General features: G+C 57.2%; 1 protein-coding gene across 8 annotated transcripts; it reads left to right on the top strand.

Annotated features, from left to right (window-relative positions):
• The first annotated feature begins 453 nt into the window (after positions 1 to 453).
• Positions 454 to 16,365, top strand: LOC110356420 (fas-binding factor 1 homolog). 8 transcript variants are annotated; one of them, XM_065034521.1, is made up of 20 exons: positions 454 to 920; positions 1,417 to 1,525; positions 1,853 to 1,880; positions 2,286 to 2,327; positions 2,656 to 2,716; positions 2,805 to 2,856; positions 3,299 to 3,425; positions 4,275 to 4,404; positions 4,627 to 4,706; positions 5,040 to 5,142; positions 5,248 to 5,676; positions 6,158 to 6,242; positions 6,444 to 6,544; positions 6,906 to 7,112; positions 7,632 to 7,739; positions 8,058 to 8,211; positions 9,028 to 9,204; positions 9,391 to 9,783; positions 10,367 to 15,481; positions 15,950 to 16,365. In XM_065034521.1, exons 2-19 carry the CDS (start codon positions 1,523 to 1,525, stop codon positions 10,592 to 10,594), a joined length of 2,508 nt encoding a protein of 835 aa, XP_064890593.1. In that variant the 5' UTR covers positions 454 to 920; positions 1,417 to 1,522; the 3' UTR covers positions 10,595 to 15,481; positions 15,950 to 16,365. The 8 variants fall into 8 exon arrangements, with proteins under 8 accessions (XP_064890593.1, XP_064890594.1, XP_064890590.1 ...); XM_065034522.1 differs by lacking the exon at positions 454 to 920 and having other exon boundaries at positions 1,263 to 1,525; XM_065034518.1 differs by lacking the exons at positions 454 to 920; positions 1,417 to 1,525; positions 1,853 to 1,880 and having other exon boundaries at positions 2,805 to 3,425; positions 10,367 to 11,151; positions 15,088 to 15,481.
• Positions 16,366 to 17,131: the final 766 nt, after the last annotated feature.

The raw sequence follows: 17,131 nt of genomic DNA, 5'->3' as shown, positions 1-17,131 counted from the left end.
GAAAAAAGTCGGGTCCCATCCCAGTTTTATTTTAAGGTGGTGGAAAAGTAAGGTGATAGGAAATAGGGCTACAAAGATGCTGAGGGGCCTGGAGCATCTTGCTGGCGAGGAAAGGCAGAGAGACTCTGTTCAGTGGTGCCCAATGCCGGGGTGAGGGGCAACGGGCACAGACTGAGACACAGGAGGCTCCATCTGAACAGGAGCAGAAACTTGTTTGCTGGGAGGTGCCAGAGCCTGGCCCAGGCTGCCCAGAGCGGGTGTGGAGTCTCCTTCTCTGAGACATTCAAAGCCCCTGGACCCAGCTGTGTGATCTGCTCTGTGACCCTGCGTGAGCAGGGGTTGGACCGGGGGATCTGCAGAGGTCCCTTGGCCGCAGGCAGTCTGTGATTCTGTGATTTCTCTGACTGACTTGTTCTCAAGCCGAAGTGAAATTCAGCCTTGACAAAGCCCATGCAGAAGGTTTCAGTGTTTTAAGCCATGAGGCGTGTGGGCTTTCCAAAGAGGTTTGAAACTCCCCCGGGGGCAGCCGAGCCCCGGGCCCGCTGGGGACTCCATTTCCCAGCACCGGCGAGAGAAGGGCCGGGCCGGGCCGGGCCGGGAAGGGCCGGGCGGGGCCGCTGCGGGCGGGGCCGGGGCTGCCGTGAGCCCGGGGCCCGGGACGAGGCGGCCATGGCCACCAGCCCCGCGCGCGCTGGGGGCCTTGGGCGCGAGGGCGCCCCGTGTCGCGGCCACGGGACGCGGAGCGGCGGCGGTTGGTGCGGCCGGTGCGGTCGGTGCCGTTTGTGCGGTTGGTGCCGCGGCGGCTGCTCCGTCCTGCAGCATCGCGGGAGGTGCTGTTCATCCCGGCGACTTGTGCGTTTGGAGACTTCGGTTGACGCCTTGAGCTACTGGAGAGTGTGCAGAGAAGAGCAAGAGAGCTGGTGAGGGGCTGGAGCACAAGTGCGATGGGAGCGGCTGAGGGACCTGGGGGGAGACCTTCTGATCTCTGAACTGCCTGAACGGAGCTTGGAGCCAGGGGGGTCGGGCTCTGCTCCCCAGGAACAAGCGCCAGGAGCAGAGGAAATGGCCTCAAGTTGTGCCAGGGGAGGTTGAGGTTGGATTTGGGGAACAATTTCTCCCCCAAAGGGCTGTGGGGCATTGGAACAGGCTGCCCAGGGCAGTGCTGGAGTCACCATCCCTGGAGGGGTTGGGCACGGGTAGTGGTGGACTTGGCAGTGTGAGGTTTATGGTTGGACTCAATGATCTCGAGGGTCTTTTCCAACCAGAATACTTCTGTGATTCCGGGTGTGTTTAAGGCTGAGCTGGAGCCTGGTTTTTGGGGGGCTTGGAGAGGTCCGAGCAGCAGGGAGCCAGCCGGGGGGGCGGCAGAGGGACGTAGGTTGAACAGCAAGTGGGGAAATCCTCCTGTCCCTGCAGGTCGGCGTGTGGACGCGACCAAGGATCTTCGGTCCCCCCCTGGGGGTTGACATCGGAGGAATCTGCGGAGAGACCGTCTTGAGCAAGGGAAAGCCCGGCTCTTGCGATGGTGAGTGTGACGGGTGCTCAGGCAGGCCCGGGAAATGCCCAGTGCTGCCCTGGCACTGGTTGGGAGGCACGAGCCGTCCCGAGGGCTGGGGGCTTCTGCCCAGCTGGCAGGCAGGAGGGGCTGAGCCCCCTGGTGTCACTGAAGGGGTCACATCTCGCTGCTCCCCCGGGCTTTCAGCTGCCATTTCCCAAGCAGCGCGGGCGGGACGAGGGCGTTGCTGGTGCTGCTGGGTTCTCGGGAGAAACCTGCCTCTGGCTTGAGCGTGCTGACAAAGTCCAGCTCAGGCTCGCTTGGTTTTCTAATGAGGGAATATGTCTTTCTCCACAGGCTACGCAAGCCAAGAGAGGTTTAAGTGGTAAGTACACTGGCCTGGTCTCCTTTCGCTGTGCGTAGGTGCTTTGGTCTGCTGGGAACGCCTGGGGTGGAGGAGGGGGACACTGGGATGAGGTGGCAGCCCTGGCTACCGCAATGGTCACCATCTGTGTGTGGAAGGTGCAGCTCAGGGCATTGTGCCATTCCTGACCCAAAGATATTCACCTGCCTCTCCAATCAAAGGGATTTACTTCCTGGGTTCCTGTATTCTGTGGTTATAGGTTTTTCCAAATCTGGGGGAGAATATATGCATTTATTTCAGTTCTTCCCCTCCCCTGCTCCCTAACTGCTGGTTTAGAGGCCTCTTGCTGCCCTTGACACTGGGAGCTTCTCTGCACCAGCTCGATGAGCTCACCTGCCTCAGCACCTTGACTTTGTCTTGTTTCAGGCTCTATGGATGACACCCTTGAGGACCTTTGGAGATATGATGGTAAAATGAAGCTTCTCTGCAGCTGCAAGTGCAGCATCGTGGTCCTGGTCCTCCCTTCCTGGGAGCAGGAGCTGCTGGTGCAACAGCCCTTGATGCGCGAGGGGCTCCAGTTGTGAGGGGGAGGCAGCGGGGAGCAGAGGGGAGAGCCGGGTGCCCAGAGCCAGAGGCCACTCAGTAGGTTGGCCGTCGGTCTGGGGAGGCGAAGGGAAGTTTGTCCATGATTAAAAGCCTCTGTGGTCCTTGAGAAGCCGACAAATCCCCCCGTGGAGCGCCCAGGCCGGGGCTATGCCCGTGTCCATCATCCTGATCTCTCCCTGTATGTTTCCAGTTGAACCCCGTTGTACAGCCGGTGGGAGAGCCTTGAAGACCAGCATGCGGGTCACCAAGGAGTGAGTGCCTTTCAGATCTCTGCGTGCTCCCCACGTCCTCCTGACCTGCCCCGTCCTCAGCTTCTGCATCCGCTCTCTGCCCCGACAGGTTGCCTGCGGAGGTTTGCAATGTCCCTGGAGAGGACAAGGCAGCTGCAGGGGTGAGCCCTGATGTGGGGAGAGAACCTGGATGTCCTGAGGGCTGGGGCTGAGGTGTCTGGCATCACTGGCAGGGACAAAAAGCCAGGAGAGGGGAGTGGGTGGCTGGTGGGAGACGGGCTTCCAGGTACCGAGGATGGAGCAGAGCCCGGCAGCACCCGCTGCTGCAGCCCGGCCTTCCTGGGTGCGCTTCGGCTCCAGCGTCGTAGGAAGAGCCCTCAGCCAAAGCAATGGCCATGGGTGTTCCTGACGCTTCTCCCAGAGGCAGCAGCAGGATCTCGGCACAGGACTCAGGGCTCAGAGCGTTTCAAGTACCAAAATCCCCCCCGTCTCAGCCCCCGTGCGCTGCAGCCGCGGCCCCAGCACCAGCCTCCCAAGGGAGAAGCAGTGCTGAGGCATCCGCAGCGCTCGCCCTGTGCCCGTCCTCATCCTCTTGCTTTCCAGGACAAGGACGACTGGGACTGGGATTTCCTGGGGACATCGAAACCCAGTTCTGGCCCAGGGAAGATGCCCGTGAAACGTGGCACTGAGCGCAGCTCTGAGACAACAGCAGAACAGAGCAGCAGGAAAGGTAAGCAGGTTGCTGGATGCCTCCTCCTTGTAGGAAAGGAATCGGCAGCCTGGCTGAGTGTGTGTGAGGTCCCAGCTGATGAAATGGAAAGCCACCCAGTCCCATCTCTGATTAAGCAGTGCGGTCATTCCTAGAGCAGCTTGAGAACGGGGTTGGTTGTGCCACAGCTCAGGGAGTGCCCCAGGTTACAGAACTGGCCTTTCCTTTCCGGGAAGGGAGGCTCAGATCTTCCCTTGGGCCTCACCTGGCCTGTTGTGCACGGTGCCAAAGGACAACGAGTTTTCGGGGTCAGGATTTGGGTGGCTGTAGCATCCCCAGTCCACGGCAAAGCCCAGCGGGGGCACGTCTGGGTGGGTCCTAGCTGCACTGGGCTGTGTTACAGGCACTCGCCCCTCTTGTTCCTGCAGTGGGGATGCTCATGGGTCTGATAGTCCCCTCAAATGGCCCTTTCCCCCCATAAATCCACTCTGGACACCAGTAGCAGCCGGTGGGTTGTGGCAAGGGCCAGGGTGTGTTGGTAGAGCAGGGGCTTTGGGTGAAGAGGGGCAGGAACGATCCGATTGGAAACTTGCAAAGCTCAAGAAGCTCCTGGTGTTGCCAGAGGTGGAAACCCCAGTGTCAGTGACCCCCAGCCATGTCCCAGCAGTGGCTGCAGGGGCACAGGGCAGGCAGTGGCGCGTTGCCGCTTTGTCACTTGCTGTGAGGTTCAGTCATGGAAAAGACATTGAAAAAGGACTTCGCAAATGGTCCAGGGAGAGAAGAGCAGGCAGGGCTGCTTTGATCTCTTGTTGTTTAAAAACCAAACCCCACCCTGCTCAAACCTCCTCCCATGTGCCATCCCATCCCCAGAGCTGCCCCCACGCCAGACGCCCCTGCGCACCGTGGCCCCGGTCCAGAGGAGGAAGACGTTGATGTTCGAAGATGCTGAAGACGACGACCTGTTGGATGTGCTGAGACGTGGCAAAGGCCCAAAAAAAGAGTAAGGGCAGTGAGGAGGTGGTGGCAGTAACGCAGGGGGTGGGCTGCGCGTTGAGCTGGTGCCACCGTGCTGGGGGGGGATGCTGGAGCTTCTGCCCGTGGGTCCCAGCAAGGGGCAAGAGCAGCTGGTTTGGCAGAGAAGAGCCAGAGCAGCCTGGCCAGGCTGTGTGAGGAGGGACAGCCCTGCCTCTGTGAGAAACCATCTGCCACCGTGTCCCCACAGAGAGGAGCTCCGGCCAGCGCGCTCCACGCTGGACGACTTGTTCGGACGAGGCTCCGCGGCCAAAGTCCTGGAAAAGCCAGGTACGGGAGAGCATAGGGAGTTCAAAGTGGATAAAAAGTCCCAGAAGCAGGCAGGTGAGCGCAGCCAGGGACGCTGGGCAGGTCTGCAGAGGTGACAGCATTGGCTTGGGCTAACGAGCTTGATTTCTCGTGGCCTTGCAGGAGAAATGCCCTTTCTGTCGGGTGAGCAGGGCGGTCCAGGGGCTCTGGGTCAGCGCGGGAAGGCGGCTCATGCACAAGTGTTGTGCTCTGCCCTCGAGGCAGCCTGGCAGGGGGAGGAGGAGGAGGGGAGGGCTGGTGTCTTTGCAGCAGCTGCTCCTCTGGGCGCTGACTCAAGGCTCCTTGTCTGAACAGAGGAGGAAGAGCGCGGGGACAAGAAGGAGCTTGTCTTCGGGGAGTACAAGCCCTCGATGGGCTCCAGGCCCGCGGTCCAGCCGGCGATGGGGCAGTTGGTGAGGTACGGTGCTGTGCGTGTGTCTGGAGCGTCGCTGTCCCTGCGGGGGAGCAGGCAGGTCCCCGGGTCCCCTGGCAGGCAGGTCTGCAACTGCTTCTCCTTCCTCAGGTTTTCTGCCAACAGCAGCAGCGAAACAAACCCAGAGCCCCGCTCCACACCTCGTCCTCCCCGCAGACGGAACCCCGTGCGGAGGAGAAGGGCCGGAGACGACTGGCTGGGCTGGGAGGATGAGGATTTCATGGACCCCGCCAGCCAGCTCGGGGCTGCAGAGGAGGCAGCACCTAAACCCGACCCAATGGACTGGCTGATCGATGCCTTGGCTCGCAGGAGAGCCGAAGAACAGGCCAAGGCACAGGAGACAAAGGCCGAGCCCACGGAGACCCAGGAGAAGAAAGCCAAGCCCTCAGAGACTGAGGAGAAAAAGGCCGAGCCCTCGGAGGCCCAAGAGAAAAAGAACGAACCCTCGGAGGCCCAAGACACAACGGCCGAGCCCTCAGAGACCGCGGGCGAAGGGCCGGGTCCCCGCTCTCCCGGCAGGTAAAGGCCCGGTCAATGGCCGCAGCGCTGCCGTCTGCTCCACGTGTGGCTGCTGCAGCAGCAGCTCTCAGCAGCGCTTGCCTCAGACTGACCCAATTCGTGTTAAGCACTTTCTCGTATCCAGTTGGGGTAATGCCGCGGGTCTTTGTCCCGCTGATCCAGCCCGCAGTCCCGTTCCCCTCGGCAGGTTCAGACTTGTGCCGTCCCAATGGGGCTCAGAAGGGAATTGCAGCCCCAGTGCCTGGAGCGGTGGGCAGGGGGTGCGAGCTGGGGGTGCCCGGGGAAGGGGGCGCATGCAGCCAGGGGAGCACCAGGGACGGAGCTGTTGGCGTCTCTGCTCCCTCGGCAGCCAAAAGGCTGAATCCTGCCGCAGGCGAGCGGGACGGAGGCTTCACCTGCAAGGCAGGAACTGGCGTTGGGGAGGGATCTTGTCTTTCGTGGCCTCCTCGGCTTGACCACTTTGGGTGCTTTTTGCTTGCAGCCAGCTGGCCGCCTCCCCAGCAGCATCGGACTGTCGGGCAGAGCTGCTGAGCGCCCAGGCCCGTGTGGCAGAGCTGGAGAGCCAGGTGAGCCCCAGCGCCTGCTGGATGGGGGCCATGGGTGACCCAGGGGGAGGAGAAGGGGCCGTGTCTGCTCCAAACAGCATCAGGGTGATGGGAGAGAGGAGGAACCTCCCTGTGCAGAGATGCCAACAACGGCCATCGAGTGCTGCTGTGGGGGTTCTGTCCCCGGGGCAGCACAGGAACCTTCTCCTGGGTGCCCGGCAGGTCCGGATGCTGGAGGAGGAGCGGACGCAGCAGAAAGTGTTATTGGAGAGTGCCCAGCGGCAGCACCAGGAGCACCTGGATGTCCAGGAGAGCAGCCACAGGTACCGGGCTCTGGCCTGTGCTCCCCTCCTCCGGCCGGTCCTTGCCCACAGCCCCGTCCATCTCCCCTGGGGGGACAGTGCTGGGGCGCGTCCCAAATCCAGCCCTGAGTGGGTGACAAGCAGAGGGGTCTGTCCCTTTGCCAGCACGTCCCCAAGCAGGGCACCGCACTGGGCAGCAGCAGAGGGTTTAGGGCTCAGAATGCAGAAAGCGAAGCTGCCCCTGCCTCAGTTTCCCCACGCACACAGCAACACCGATCTGCTGCTAAATCCCCATGTGCCCTTTGGGTGCACAGTGCCGCGTGCTGCAAGGAAAGCAACACTCGTTCGGTGCCGTGACCCCTTACGGGCTCTCTCCCGGCAGGACCTCAGTGAACGTAATGAAGGACAACTATGAGCAGCAGGTGGAGATGCTGCGGCGGCAGAACGAGCAGCTGGTGGCTCAGCTGCGGCAGGAGCGGCAGGACACGGCGCGGGATCGGGCAGAGCTGCTGGCACAGCACCGGCTGGAGCTGCAGCAGCTGCGGGAGCAGCACCGGCTGGAGCTGCAGCAGCTGCGGGAGCTGCAGAGGTGAGAGCGGCACGAGCGGCACGTGGTGCCGGTGCCCCCGGTCTGGGTGAAGGAACCAGGGAACAGTTTGGGGAAACGGTGGAAGGAGAATGGAGAGTCCAGAAGCGCTGGGTTGAGGGCAGCCCAGTGGCTTTTGGAGTGGGGATTTGCTTTGCAGGCAGAGACAGGGAGATCTGGCTGGAGGCGTCATTCCGAGGGAATGCATTGCATTTTGAAAGATGCTGAAACCCCTGTTTTCCCTCCCCCAGATCCCTTTTATTCAGAACAATGAGTTGCTGATGTCCACACAGTTTGGGTCAATAAGAAGTCTGGTTTTGGTAGAGAAGCCCATAACCCCCAGATGTGGTCCATCCCAGATGGGGATGGCAGTCCGTGGGATGCCCCGTGACAGACCAGCCTGCCAGCTCAGCTCCTGGGACCTGGTTCTCAGCCCCACGACTGAGCCTCTTGCATGGTGCCCGTCACGGGGAGCACCAGTTTGTAACAGCCCGTGGTGGGCTCCTTCCCCATGTCCTGCAGGGAGTCTGTCGAGGAACTGCGCAAGAAACACGAGGAGCAGCTCCAGCACATCAAGTGGCTGAAAGAGAGAGAGATGGATGTGCTGACCGGCACCATTACACACATGAGGTACCGACAGCCGGTGTCGTGTCCCCACGTTGATCCCTGGCCGCGGTGTTCCCTGACCTCTGGGGAACCAGGCCCGGAGCACGGGAGGAACAGGGGCCATCCTCTCTCCCACCCGCTGCCCCCAGGGATGCTGAGCTGTTGTTTAGGATCTGTCCTTGCTCCCTGAAACAGCAGCTGCATCTTCCTACTGCTCTGCTCTGATCCCGAGAGGTTCGGGGCAGGGCTGCCCGGCCCATGGCCCGGCACACGTCCCCCTCTCCTTCACAGTGAGACAAAGTGTGTCCCCCAGGGTGACCCTCCCCTGGCTCCTCTGCACAGGTCTCTGGACAGCATCCTTGAGAGGATGGAGAAGTTCTCCAGTGACCTGCAGAACGTGTGCAGGAGGAGCATGGAGGAGGAGCAGAGCCGTGTCCAGGAGCTGGTGGCCAACACGCAGGCCAGGCTGGGCGAGCAGACTTGGCTGCTGGAGCAGGTGAGCCCACGCTGTGTCCTCTGCCCGGGCCAGGCTCCTGGCTGGGTCCGGGGCGTTTCTCTGGCCCACTGGAGGTCCCTGGCCTGGAGCCCGTGAATGGCGTCTGGCCCTGCAGCATCTGGCAGGCTCACGGGTGGGTCCTGCTCAGCGGGGAGACGTTCAGCGCTGCCTGCTTGTGACAGAGATGTCACTCAGGGTGGTGAGAATGGGGGTGTCCCAGGAACAGGCTCCACCAGCCCCTTTCAGCTGCTGACTGAAGCGTCAGTTGCCTCTGTCTCTCCCCGTTACCCGTGAGGAGTTTGGGCAGCCAGAGCAGGCGCAGCCGCCTCTGTTGTGAGTCTGGGGAGAGGAAACCCCCACGGTGGGTGAGGCAAAACCTCCCTGTGCCATGGGGATGTGTCTAGAGCCGGTTCTGCTCTCCGCGGGGCTGTCCAGAGGGGACATGTGGCACAGACAGTGTGGCAGAGCTGCATTTTTCAGGGCTGCCAGGGTGGCAAAGGACCACTCAGGCTGGGTATTTCCAGTGCCGAGGAACTGCCGTGTGGTGAGCGTGTTTGAGGGTGTGCAGCACGGTGAGGGGCTCCATCCGTTCTGGGCAAGGAGTGTGTGTGTGTGTCCGGTCCCAGCTCTGCCAGCCCTGCTCCCCACAGGCGGGTGGGTGGGTGAGGGCTGTGCTGGAGCACCAGGGACTGTTGCTCTGCACCCAAAGCGGCCACACGAGGAGCTCAACAGGGGCTCTGCCTCCCCTTGGGAAGACGGGAGATGGTGTCCAGGATGGGGCAGGTGATGCATCAGTTTCCCCCATGCCCACCCTAGGAGCGGGCAGAGCTGAAGATCCAGCGCCAGGAGCTGAAAGCCAAGGAGGAGCAGCTGGCGAGAGACAGGCAGAGGCTGGACGAGGCCTGGCAGGAAATGCGGCTGGAGAAGGAGAAGGTGATCGGGGCCGTGCAACCTGTCCAGAAGCAGCAGGAGATGATTAGAAGCACAAAGGAGGTATGTGGAGCATCTGTGCCACGGTTCGCAGCCGTGCATGGGCCCTCAGCACAAGCCAGGGTCTCACACCCCTCCTGAACTCGTGAATCCTGTGCTGGGAGGGGAACAAGGGGACGCCCAGAGGAGCCCCAGCGCAGGGCAGCGAGGGTCCCTGTCCCCAACCTCCCCACCCGCTCTGCCTTGCAGCTCTTGGCCCAGAAGCACGCAGAGGGGGAGCGAGCCCTGGGGGAGGCACGCAGGATGCAGTCCGAGTTCTGGGACAAGCTGCAGGTCCTGCAGCAGCGGGAGGAGCAGCTGAGGCAGGAACAGGAGCAGCTGAGGCAGGAGAAGGAGCAGCTGAAGCAGCAGAAGGAGCAGCTGAGGCAGGAGAAGGAGCAGCTGAAGCAGTTGCAGGAGCAGATGAATCAGCAACAGGAGCAGATGAAGCAACAGCTGGAGCAGATGAAGCAGCAGCCAGAGCAGCTGAAGCAGCAGCTGCAGCAGCTGAAGCAGGAACAGGAGCAGCTGAAGCAGGAAAAGGCCTCCGTATCTTCCATGTTCAGTGCCCAGATGCAGCTGCTGAAGTTCCAGGCCCAGCAGGTGAGGTGGGGGGAGAGCGGGGCTGGAAGGGGCTGCGGAGCCGCTGGGGGAGCTGGGCTGGCGGAACCCGATGGGGCCCTGAGAGCCGGGGGGTCTCCTGAGATCATGGCTGAGCCCTGGGCTGGGCCGGGTGGGCTCGAAGAAGCCGCGGGCAGCCAGAGCAGTGACACCAGAGACAAGGAGAGGGGGATGCTCGCAGCTTGTCTCAGGCTGGCTCCACGTCCAACCCAAGATGGACATCGTCCTTGGCTCGGAGGGGTTGCCCTCTGCTCAGCCCGTCCCTGGGTGGGAGATGCCGGCTCTGCTGGACTCTGGCTTTGTGGTGTCCCCATTCTGTGCCGTCGGGTCCCCGCTGGGTCTTTCCCCAGGCAGGGACGCTCTTGGAGGCTTCCCCCATGGGTCTTGCTCAGGCTGCGAGGTTCTGGGCTCTGGAGGAGCACAGGGAGGGGTCCCCTTCACGGGGGACGTGGCACGAGGGAGGCTTTGGGATGCTTCTCTTGTTGGTGAGCAACACCTTGGATTGTGACCCTGTTTCTGTGGCACTTTCTGGGATCCATCCCACACATCCTTCCTCTCTTCTCAGGGGGACAAAGAGTTAGAGACGCAGAGAATCTTCTTGGAGAACCTGAAGAAATTACGATACAACATTTCACGGCTGTCAACAACCCCTCCATCCTCCTCCCGTTCTGTGGACGATACCATTGAGTATACACATGCATTAATAGGGGCCCTGAGGAAAGCATCTCCACCTGTGCAAGTAGTCAATCTGTCCTCCATTCTCCGGCCTCCCATTACTTTCAAGACCCTTTAATCAGGCTCTGCCCCAGTGTCCATTCTGTCAGCTCTGCTTCTGACATGACTTGTAATAACATCGGATGTGAGACTGTGGGTACGCGTTAGAGGCCTCAAGGACTTCAGGAGTTCGCTTGGACACATTAGCGAGGATGCTTAATAAAAAGAAAGGGAGGACTGTTGCAGAATAAGTTTACTCACTTAAATTCCTTTAGTTGTATTCTCTGCTTCGACATATCGAGATAAGGACAGAGAAAAAACTGCCTGGAAGACAGAGGAAGAGAATCCAAGAAGAAACAACGAAGGCCCCAGACCCAAAATTACCACTGGACCAACAGGCTCGTGAAAGATGCGTGAAGAGCGGGTGCACAGACTGGGGGGGTTTACAAGCCCAAGTCTCTTTCGTCTCACGCTCCTCCTGCTGAGAGGCCCCACGTCCAGACTGTTTCTTTGCTGTTATGTGGTTATTTATGGAGATCCCGAGGAAAGCGCCCTGCAACACTTCACCTCTGCCCGCGTCCCGACCGTCCTCCCTTCTCTGGATGAAGAGAAGCCGCTACATTAATGTGGACTCTGGTAAAGTTACAAAGACGTACCCATCATTAACCCATGACGTGCTAAATGCTTTTTAACCAGCTGCAAAACGAGAGGATATTTTTCAAGTTTTAAATCCTTCTGCCTGACAAAGAGATCAGAAGATGAAGGAACACGTTGTTTAGAAGCAGAGCTTAGCTTATATTTGACTAGTAATTAATAGTAAGAAACTCATCCGTTACAACTAACTTCATACTAACCTTATGTTAGCTCACAGGAAAGAGATTGGGGAACCACCTGGTGATAATGTGAATAGAGAAACCTTGCTGACATAATCAGTCACCATTGTATAAATTAAATGATGAGGAAAAGTGGCCTCTGAATGAAACTCTGAATGATGCCTCGTTAACATTCTTCTTGAAGAGAGAAGGCAAGTGCAGTCAAGTGATGGAAGCTGATATGTTTTCCACTTTGCAAAAACAGAGTGGCAGGCAGAATGTGGTATTAACTTGCCACCCCAGGATCCAGCTGTGTTCACATTAAAAAGGGAGCAGAATAAAGCTCAGGAGAAGTTGAAACCATGTTGTTCAGCATGTAGAATAAGACAGAAAACTCCCCTGATGAGAGGGGAGGGTGAGAAAGAAGACTGCGTGTCCCCACAGGGCGTGGAATTGAAGATGATGTGCCTTCAGCTTCCGAGGTGGTGAAACTGTGCAGAAAGAAGAGAAAAACATGGAAAAGAAACTGAGATTTTAGTTGAGACTGGAACTCTTGATTCAGTTTTGAATCAGGAATTGATACCATTAGATGAAGATTTTGTACCTGTTATGGGAGCTACTGGCCAAGGAGACAAAGCTTTCTTCATCAGCCAATCCAACAGAAACTGGAAAACAAAATGCAATTCCTAAGTTCTTATCTATGTCCAGATCTCCAAAACCGTTACGGAGACGAGACTTAGGAAAACAATTGCAAGCAATAATAACATTCAAACAAGGTGAAGTGACAAAATGGAATTCCTAAGTTCTTATCTACGTCTGGGTCTCCAAAACCGTTACGGAGACAAGACTTAGGAAAACAATTGCAAGCTATAATAACATTCAAACAAGGTGAAGTGACATTCCAGATAAAAGAACAGCCACAGAAACCAAAGAAGACCGTATGCAATGCACTGCAAGTTTGCTGAATTGGGTGAGATGCAGTGGGTATCGAGCTTCCCAACAGAAAGCCCAGCTGATCCAGTGCCAAGTGACTTATCTGGGATTCGAGATCTCCGGAGAGCACCAGAGCTGGGGATGGAGCGACAAGAAGCTGTTTGCCGGACACCAGAACCTGCAGCGGTAAAAGAGCTCCGGGCGTTTCTTAGAATGGCACCTTGGTGCAGACTTTGAGTTTATAATGATGGACTTGGAGTAAAGCCTTTCTATGAACCGTGAAACAAAAGGACTTCCAAGTTGAATTGGACAAGAGAAGCATCTGAGGGCATTTGCACAACTCAACAAAGAGCCTGGGTCTCCCAGATATCACCAAGCCATTGGAGTTATGCTCACACGAAAGGCAAAGCATTGCTCTGCGTGTTCTGGCACAGCAACTAAGAGCTCAGAACCGAGCGGCTGCTGCTTCCCTAAGCAATCAGATGAAGTGAGCCAAGGCTGGCCTGGATGTCGTGGAGCTGTGGCAGCTCTTGGACTTGCTGTACAGGAAGCTCCTGAGTTCACCATGGGACAGAAAGTGTCCCATACAGTCCCAGCCGTACTGGAACAAAAAGGTACCCATGGGTTATCTGCCTCAAGATTCCTGAATACCAGGCAGTACTGGTGGACCTAGACGATGTGAATATTGTCGCTACCAACATTGTCACTGCAGCCCCTTTCCTCAGTGGGTCTGTTTCAGAGCCTGTGGTCCAGGATTGCTTGGAAACAGTGGGAGCTGTTTCCTCCAGCAGACGGGATTTAAAGGAACAGCCGCTGGAAGACGCTGAAGACTCCTGGTTCTCCGCTGGAAGCAGCTTTGTAAAGCAAGGAGTACATAGAGCTGGGGATGCCCTAACAACTACCCGTGAGGTAATCGAAGCCAAACCTTTGCCTCCTGGGACTTCTGCCCGGACAGCTGCGCACACATGAGCTTTAGAATTATCCAAAGAGAAGAAGATTAATATTTGGACAGATTCCAAGTGTGCTTTGGGAGTGGTGCGTGCCCATGGAGCATTTGAAAAGGACCAAGTTTATTAACAGCACAAGAACAGATTAAATGAGATACTCCAGTTGGCGGAAGCTGTGCTGTTACTAGAAAAGTTGCCATCATGCATTTCAAGGAGCATCAAGAAGGAGACACTGATCAGGAAACTGGAAATAAACTGGCAGCTGATACTGCGAGACGAGCTGCTGGAAAGACAGAGAGAGCAATGAGAGTGATGTCTCTGAGCCCGGATGGCTGCCTCCTCGAACCAGCATCAGTAAACCCTACCTTGCAGTGCATTAACAGAGACCTTCTCAGGTTGGCCAGAAGCATTCCCCTGCCCAACTAGTAACGCTAGAACAGTAACTAAAGCTTTGTTAAATGAGACCGTACCCCGACTTGGGGTACCCGCTGTGATGTCCTCTGCTAGGGGGCCCCGTTTTGTTGCACAGGTAGTGCCTCAAGTCAGTAAAGCATTAGAGATCGATTCGCAGTTGCAGACTCCCTACAAGCCTTAAGCAAGTGGGCAGGTAGAAAAGAAAATGAGTCACTTAATGGAACAGCCCATAAACAGAATTTGCCAGGAAGCTAACTGGAAGTAGAATCCAGCACTACCTTTAGCGCTGCTCAGAATGAGACGGAAGCCTCGAGCCAAGGAAAACTGAAGTCTTTTCTTTCAAGCCAATAGATGAAGTTTCTGTGAAAGCTTTTTCATGTCAGCCTTGAGAAGAGAAGTGGAATGGACTGCTCCAGCTGTTGCTGACGGCCTTTACCGCCATCAAGATTAAAGAACAACCCGCCTGGATTCACTGTTCAAGAGTGAAGAAAGCAGCAGATAAGAAACAGACGTTGGAACCAGTAGGACCTACCGCTTTCCAGTTCTCTCAGCGTTGATCTCAGTGACTCTAAAAGATTATGCTCTTCAATGCCTAAAGATCCAGTAGAAGCTGCTGTGGCTTGAACTTACCTGTCCTCTGTCAGAGGACAGCAGAGCGGGGACCCCAAATCGGGGTATGGTCTCATTTAACAAAGCTTTAGATACTTTTGCAGCTTTACTAGCTGGGCAGGGGATGCTTCTGGCCAACCTGAGAAGGTCTCTGTTAACACCAGCAAACCGCCTTTTCTAGGGAGTTTGGAGAAATCTAGTTGCTAATGTTGTCCTGCTACATTTCCTTTTCTAATTGTTCTCATTTGTACCATATTTATCATATTAAGATTGTTTTCCAGACACAGTTCACATTGCTGGGTCACTTGGTTCCAAATACTATATAAATTCACTCTTTCCTTTTAATTGGATATTGGGATAGAGCATCAGCTCCCCAGTGAGTTTACTGATGTTGGTTCGATAACATAACCATAATTTGGTTAACAATGTGTAAGGCTTCATTTTATTGATTCCTCTCCAATCCTGCACTAACTCTATAGCTTTACCGTCTAGTTTCTTTACTCGCATTCTATCAGCAGTCCAAACTGCAGGAAGTCACTTGTCCTTCTCTGGAGCCTCTGCTTCCTTCAGCTTTCCAGAAGACATCTTTGTGTTTTCCAGCACATCCTCCTTTCACCGCCCTGCAGAAACTCCTTGTGCCTCTGTGCCATCCCCAACACTGACGCCGTTCTCTTGGTCAGTAGGAACTCAAAGGAGAAGATAGTGATACTGCTCTGAGGACAAAAACAAGTAGTACTAACTAACCACATGCTGACAGTAGATGTTCTGCCCTTCTTTTCACTGCTCCTATTTTTGTAGCACTATCTCAAAGCATTTTGCAACTGTCAGTTATGGAGATTTGATGTGAAAACCAACAGGCGGTGGTGGCAGAAACTGGAAATTTGACCTGGAATGATGGAGTCAGTATTTGAGGGCAGAAATCAGTTGACCAAGGTCGTTGGGTCTTCATCGAGAACATGGAGAACTTGTGCAGCGACCTGCAGAACTGGGGGCTGTTGCTCTGCACACATCAGGGAAGTGTCTCCTCACCCTCCCCACTGGGCCTGGGGCCACGGTGCCCAAGGCCTGAAGCTTTTCTGACAGCTTCTCTCCCTGCCTTTCTCCCAGAGACCGCGCAGCAGCGGCTGAGCACGGCTCACCAGAGGAGATGGAGCGAACAGCCCCGCGAGGAGCTGCCCGACCGCCCTGTGACACCGCTGACCGCAGCCCAGGACCTCGGTGCCCCGACTGAGGGTCTCTCCAGCACCCTGGGTGAGGCTTCCACGCTCTGTGGGTGGGAAGGGACTTGCGGGGGGGCAGCTGCGCTTGTACCTGGGTCTCCGGAGGCTTGGGATGGTCCTGGGGGCTGGTTTAGTGCCCCTGTATATAAACCTCAGGTGTGAGTTGGCCTCCGCATCCTCTGCAGGGGCTCAGCGGAGCTCTCTGAGGCAGGGCAGTGCCCGGAGGGGGCAGGAGGGGAGAGGCAGGTGAGTTAAAGCCCGTTTGCCCTGGCTTTGTGGTGTCCCCATCCTGTGCCGTCAGGTCCCCGCTGGGTCTTTCCCCAGGCAGGGACGCTCTTGGAGGCTTCCCCCATGGGTCTTGCTCAGGCTGCGAGGCTCTGGGCTCTGGAGGAGCACGGGGAGGGGTCCCCTTCACGGGGGACATGGCACGAGGGAGGCTTTGGGATACTTCTCTTGTTGGTGAGCAACACCCTGGACTGTGACCCTGTGTCTGTGGCAGTGCCTGGGATCCATCCCACACATGCTTCCTCTCTTCTCAGGGGGATGATTACTGAGAAAAGGAGAAGATCCTCATGGAGTCCCTGAAGAAAGCGCCGTACAACACTTCACGTCTGTCAGCATCCCGTCCGTCCTTCTGCCCTTCTCCGGACCACAATTTCTTTGAGGTTACGCAGTTATTTCTGGAGATCCCGAGGAAAGTGCCCTGTGCACTTCACCTCTACCAGCGTCCCGGCCGTCCTCCCTGCTCCTGGCCACCATTCTTAGAGGGTTTCTTAGAGAAATGGGTTTAAAAGCCCAAGTCTCTTTTGCCTTGTGTTTCCTCCCCCTGAGAGGCCCCCAGCCTGGACTGTTTCTCTGCTGTACCTTTTAAGTTGTTTTTAATCTCATAATTAAAGTATCTTTCTAAAGCGCAAACGTCTGAGACTCTGATACAGGGACCTTGAGGTCAAGAACATTTCTGTGACAGTTTGTGCGCATGAATCCGCGTGTGGCACTACTTTGCTGATGGAGCTGGGAAGGAAACACTCATCTTTCTCTGGAGCCAAAAACCACACGCGGTGGTTGGAGAAACAGCCAGTTTGACCTGGAAGGATGAAGCCAGAACTTGAGGGCAGAAATCAGTCGTGCCGGGTCCTTGGGTCTGGAGGTTGTTCCGGGGTGTTCTTCTGGTTTTTAAAGGCCTTCTTCCAGAAAACAACAATCCCAAGTGAAGTGTCCAGGCTGTTTTTCCCTCCCCACGCATTTCCCCGTGTGATCTGCTCTGTGACCCTGCGTGAGCAGGGGTTGGACTGGGGATCTGCAGAGGTCCCTTCAGCCCCACCAGGCTGGGATTCGGTGACCCTGCACTGCGGTTCCCCAGCACCCCCAGGATGTTCCACAGCCCACAGGAACTGCAGCTTTTGCTTTTTGGGCCGGTTTCTGAAAACCCCTGGCTCTTGTGCTGGGCTTCACCTCCCGTCCGGGTACCCCGGGGTGACAGAGGGGCCGCTCCGGTCCCTCCCGCGGGCTCTGCCCGGTCGGAGCAGCAAGGCCGGCGATGGGGAGGGGTTCCCGGGGGGGGCAGCGCCCGTCCCGCGGGGCTGCGGGGACGCTTCTAGGCAGGCTCCGCGCTAAACAGCCCCGTTGCTAGGGCAGGGGGGCATTTCCAGACAGGCGCTGCGGTAGACAGACCCGTTGCTAC

The sequence above is a fragment of the Columba livia genome, chromosome 18 (genome assembly GCF_036013475.1).
Source record: "Columba livia isolate bColLiv1 breed racing homer chromosome 18, bColLiv1.pat.W.v2, whole genome shotgun sequence".
NCBI lineage: Eukaryota > Metazoa > Chordata > Aves > Columbiformes > Columbidae > Columba > Columba livia.
Note: the sequence above shows the minus strand (reverse complement) of the source record. Positions and strands in the feature narration are given on the sequence as shown.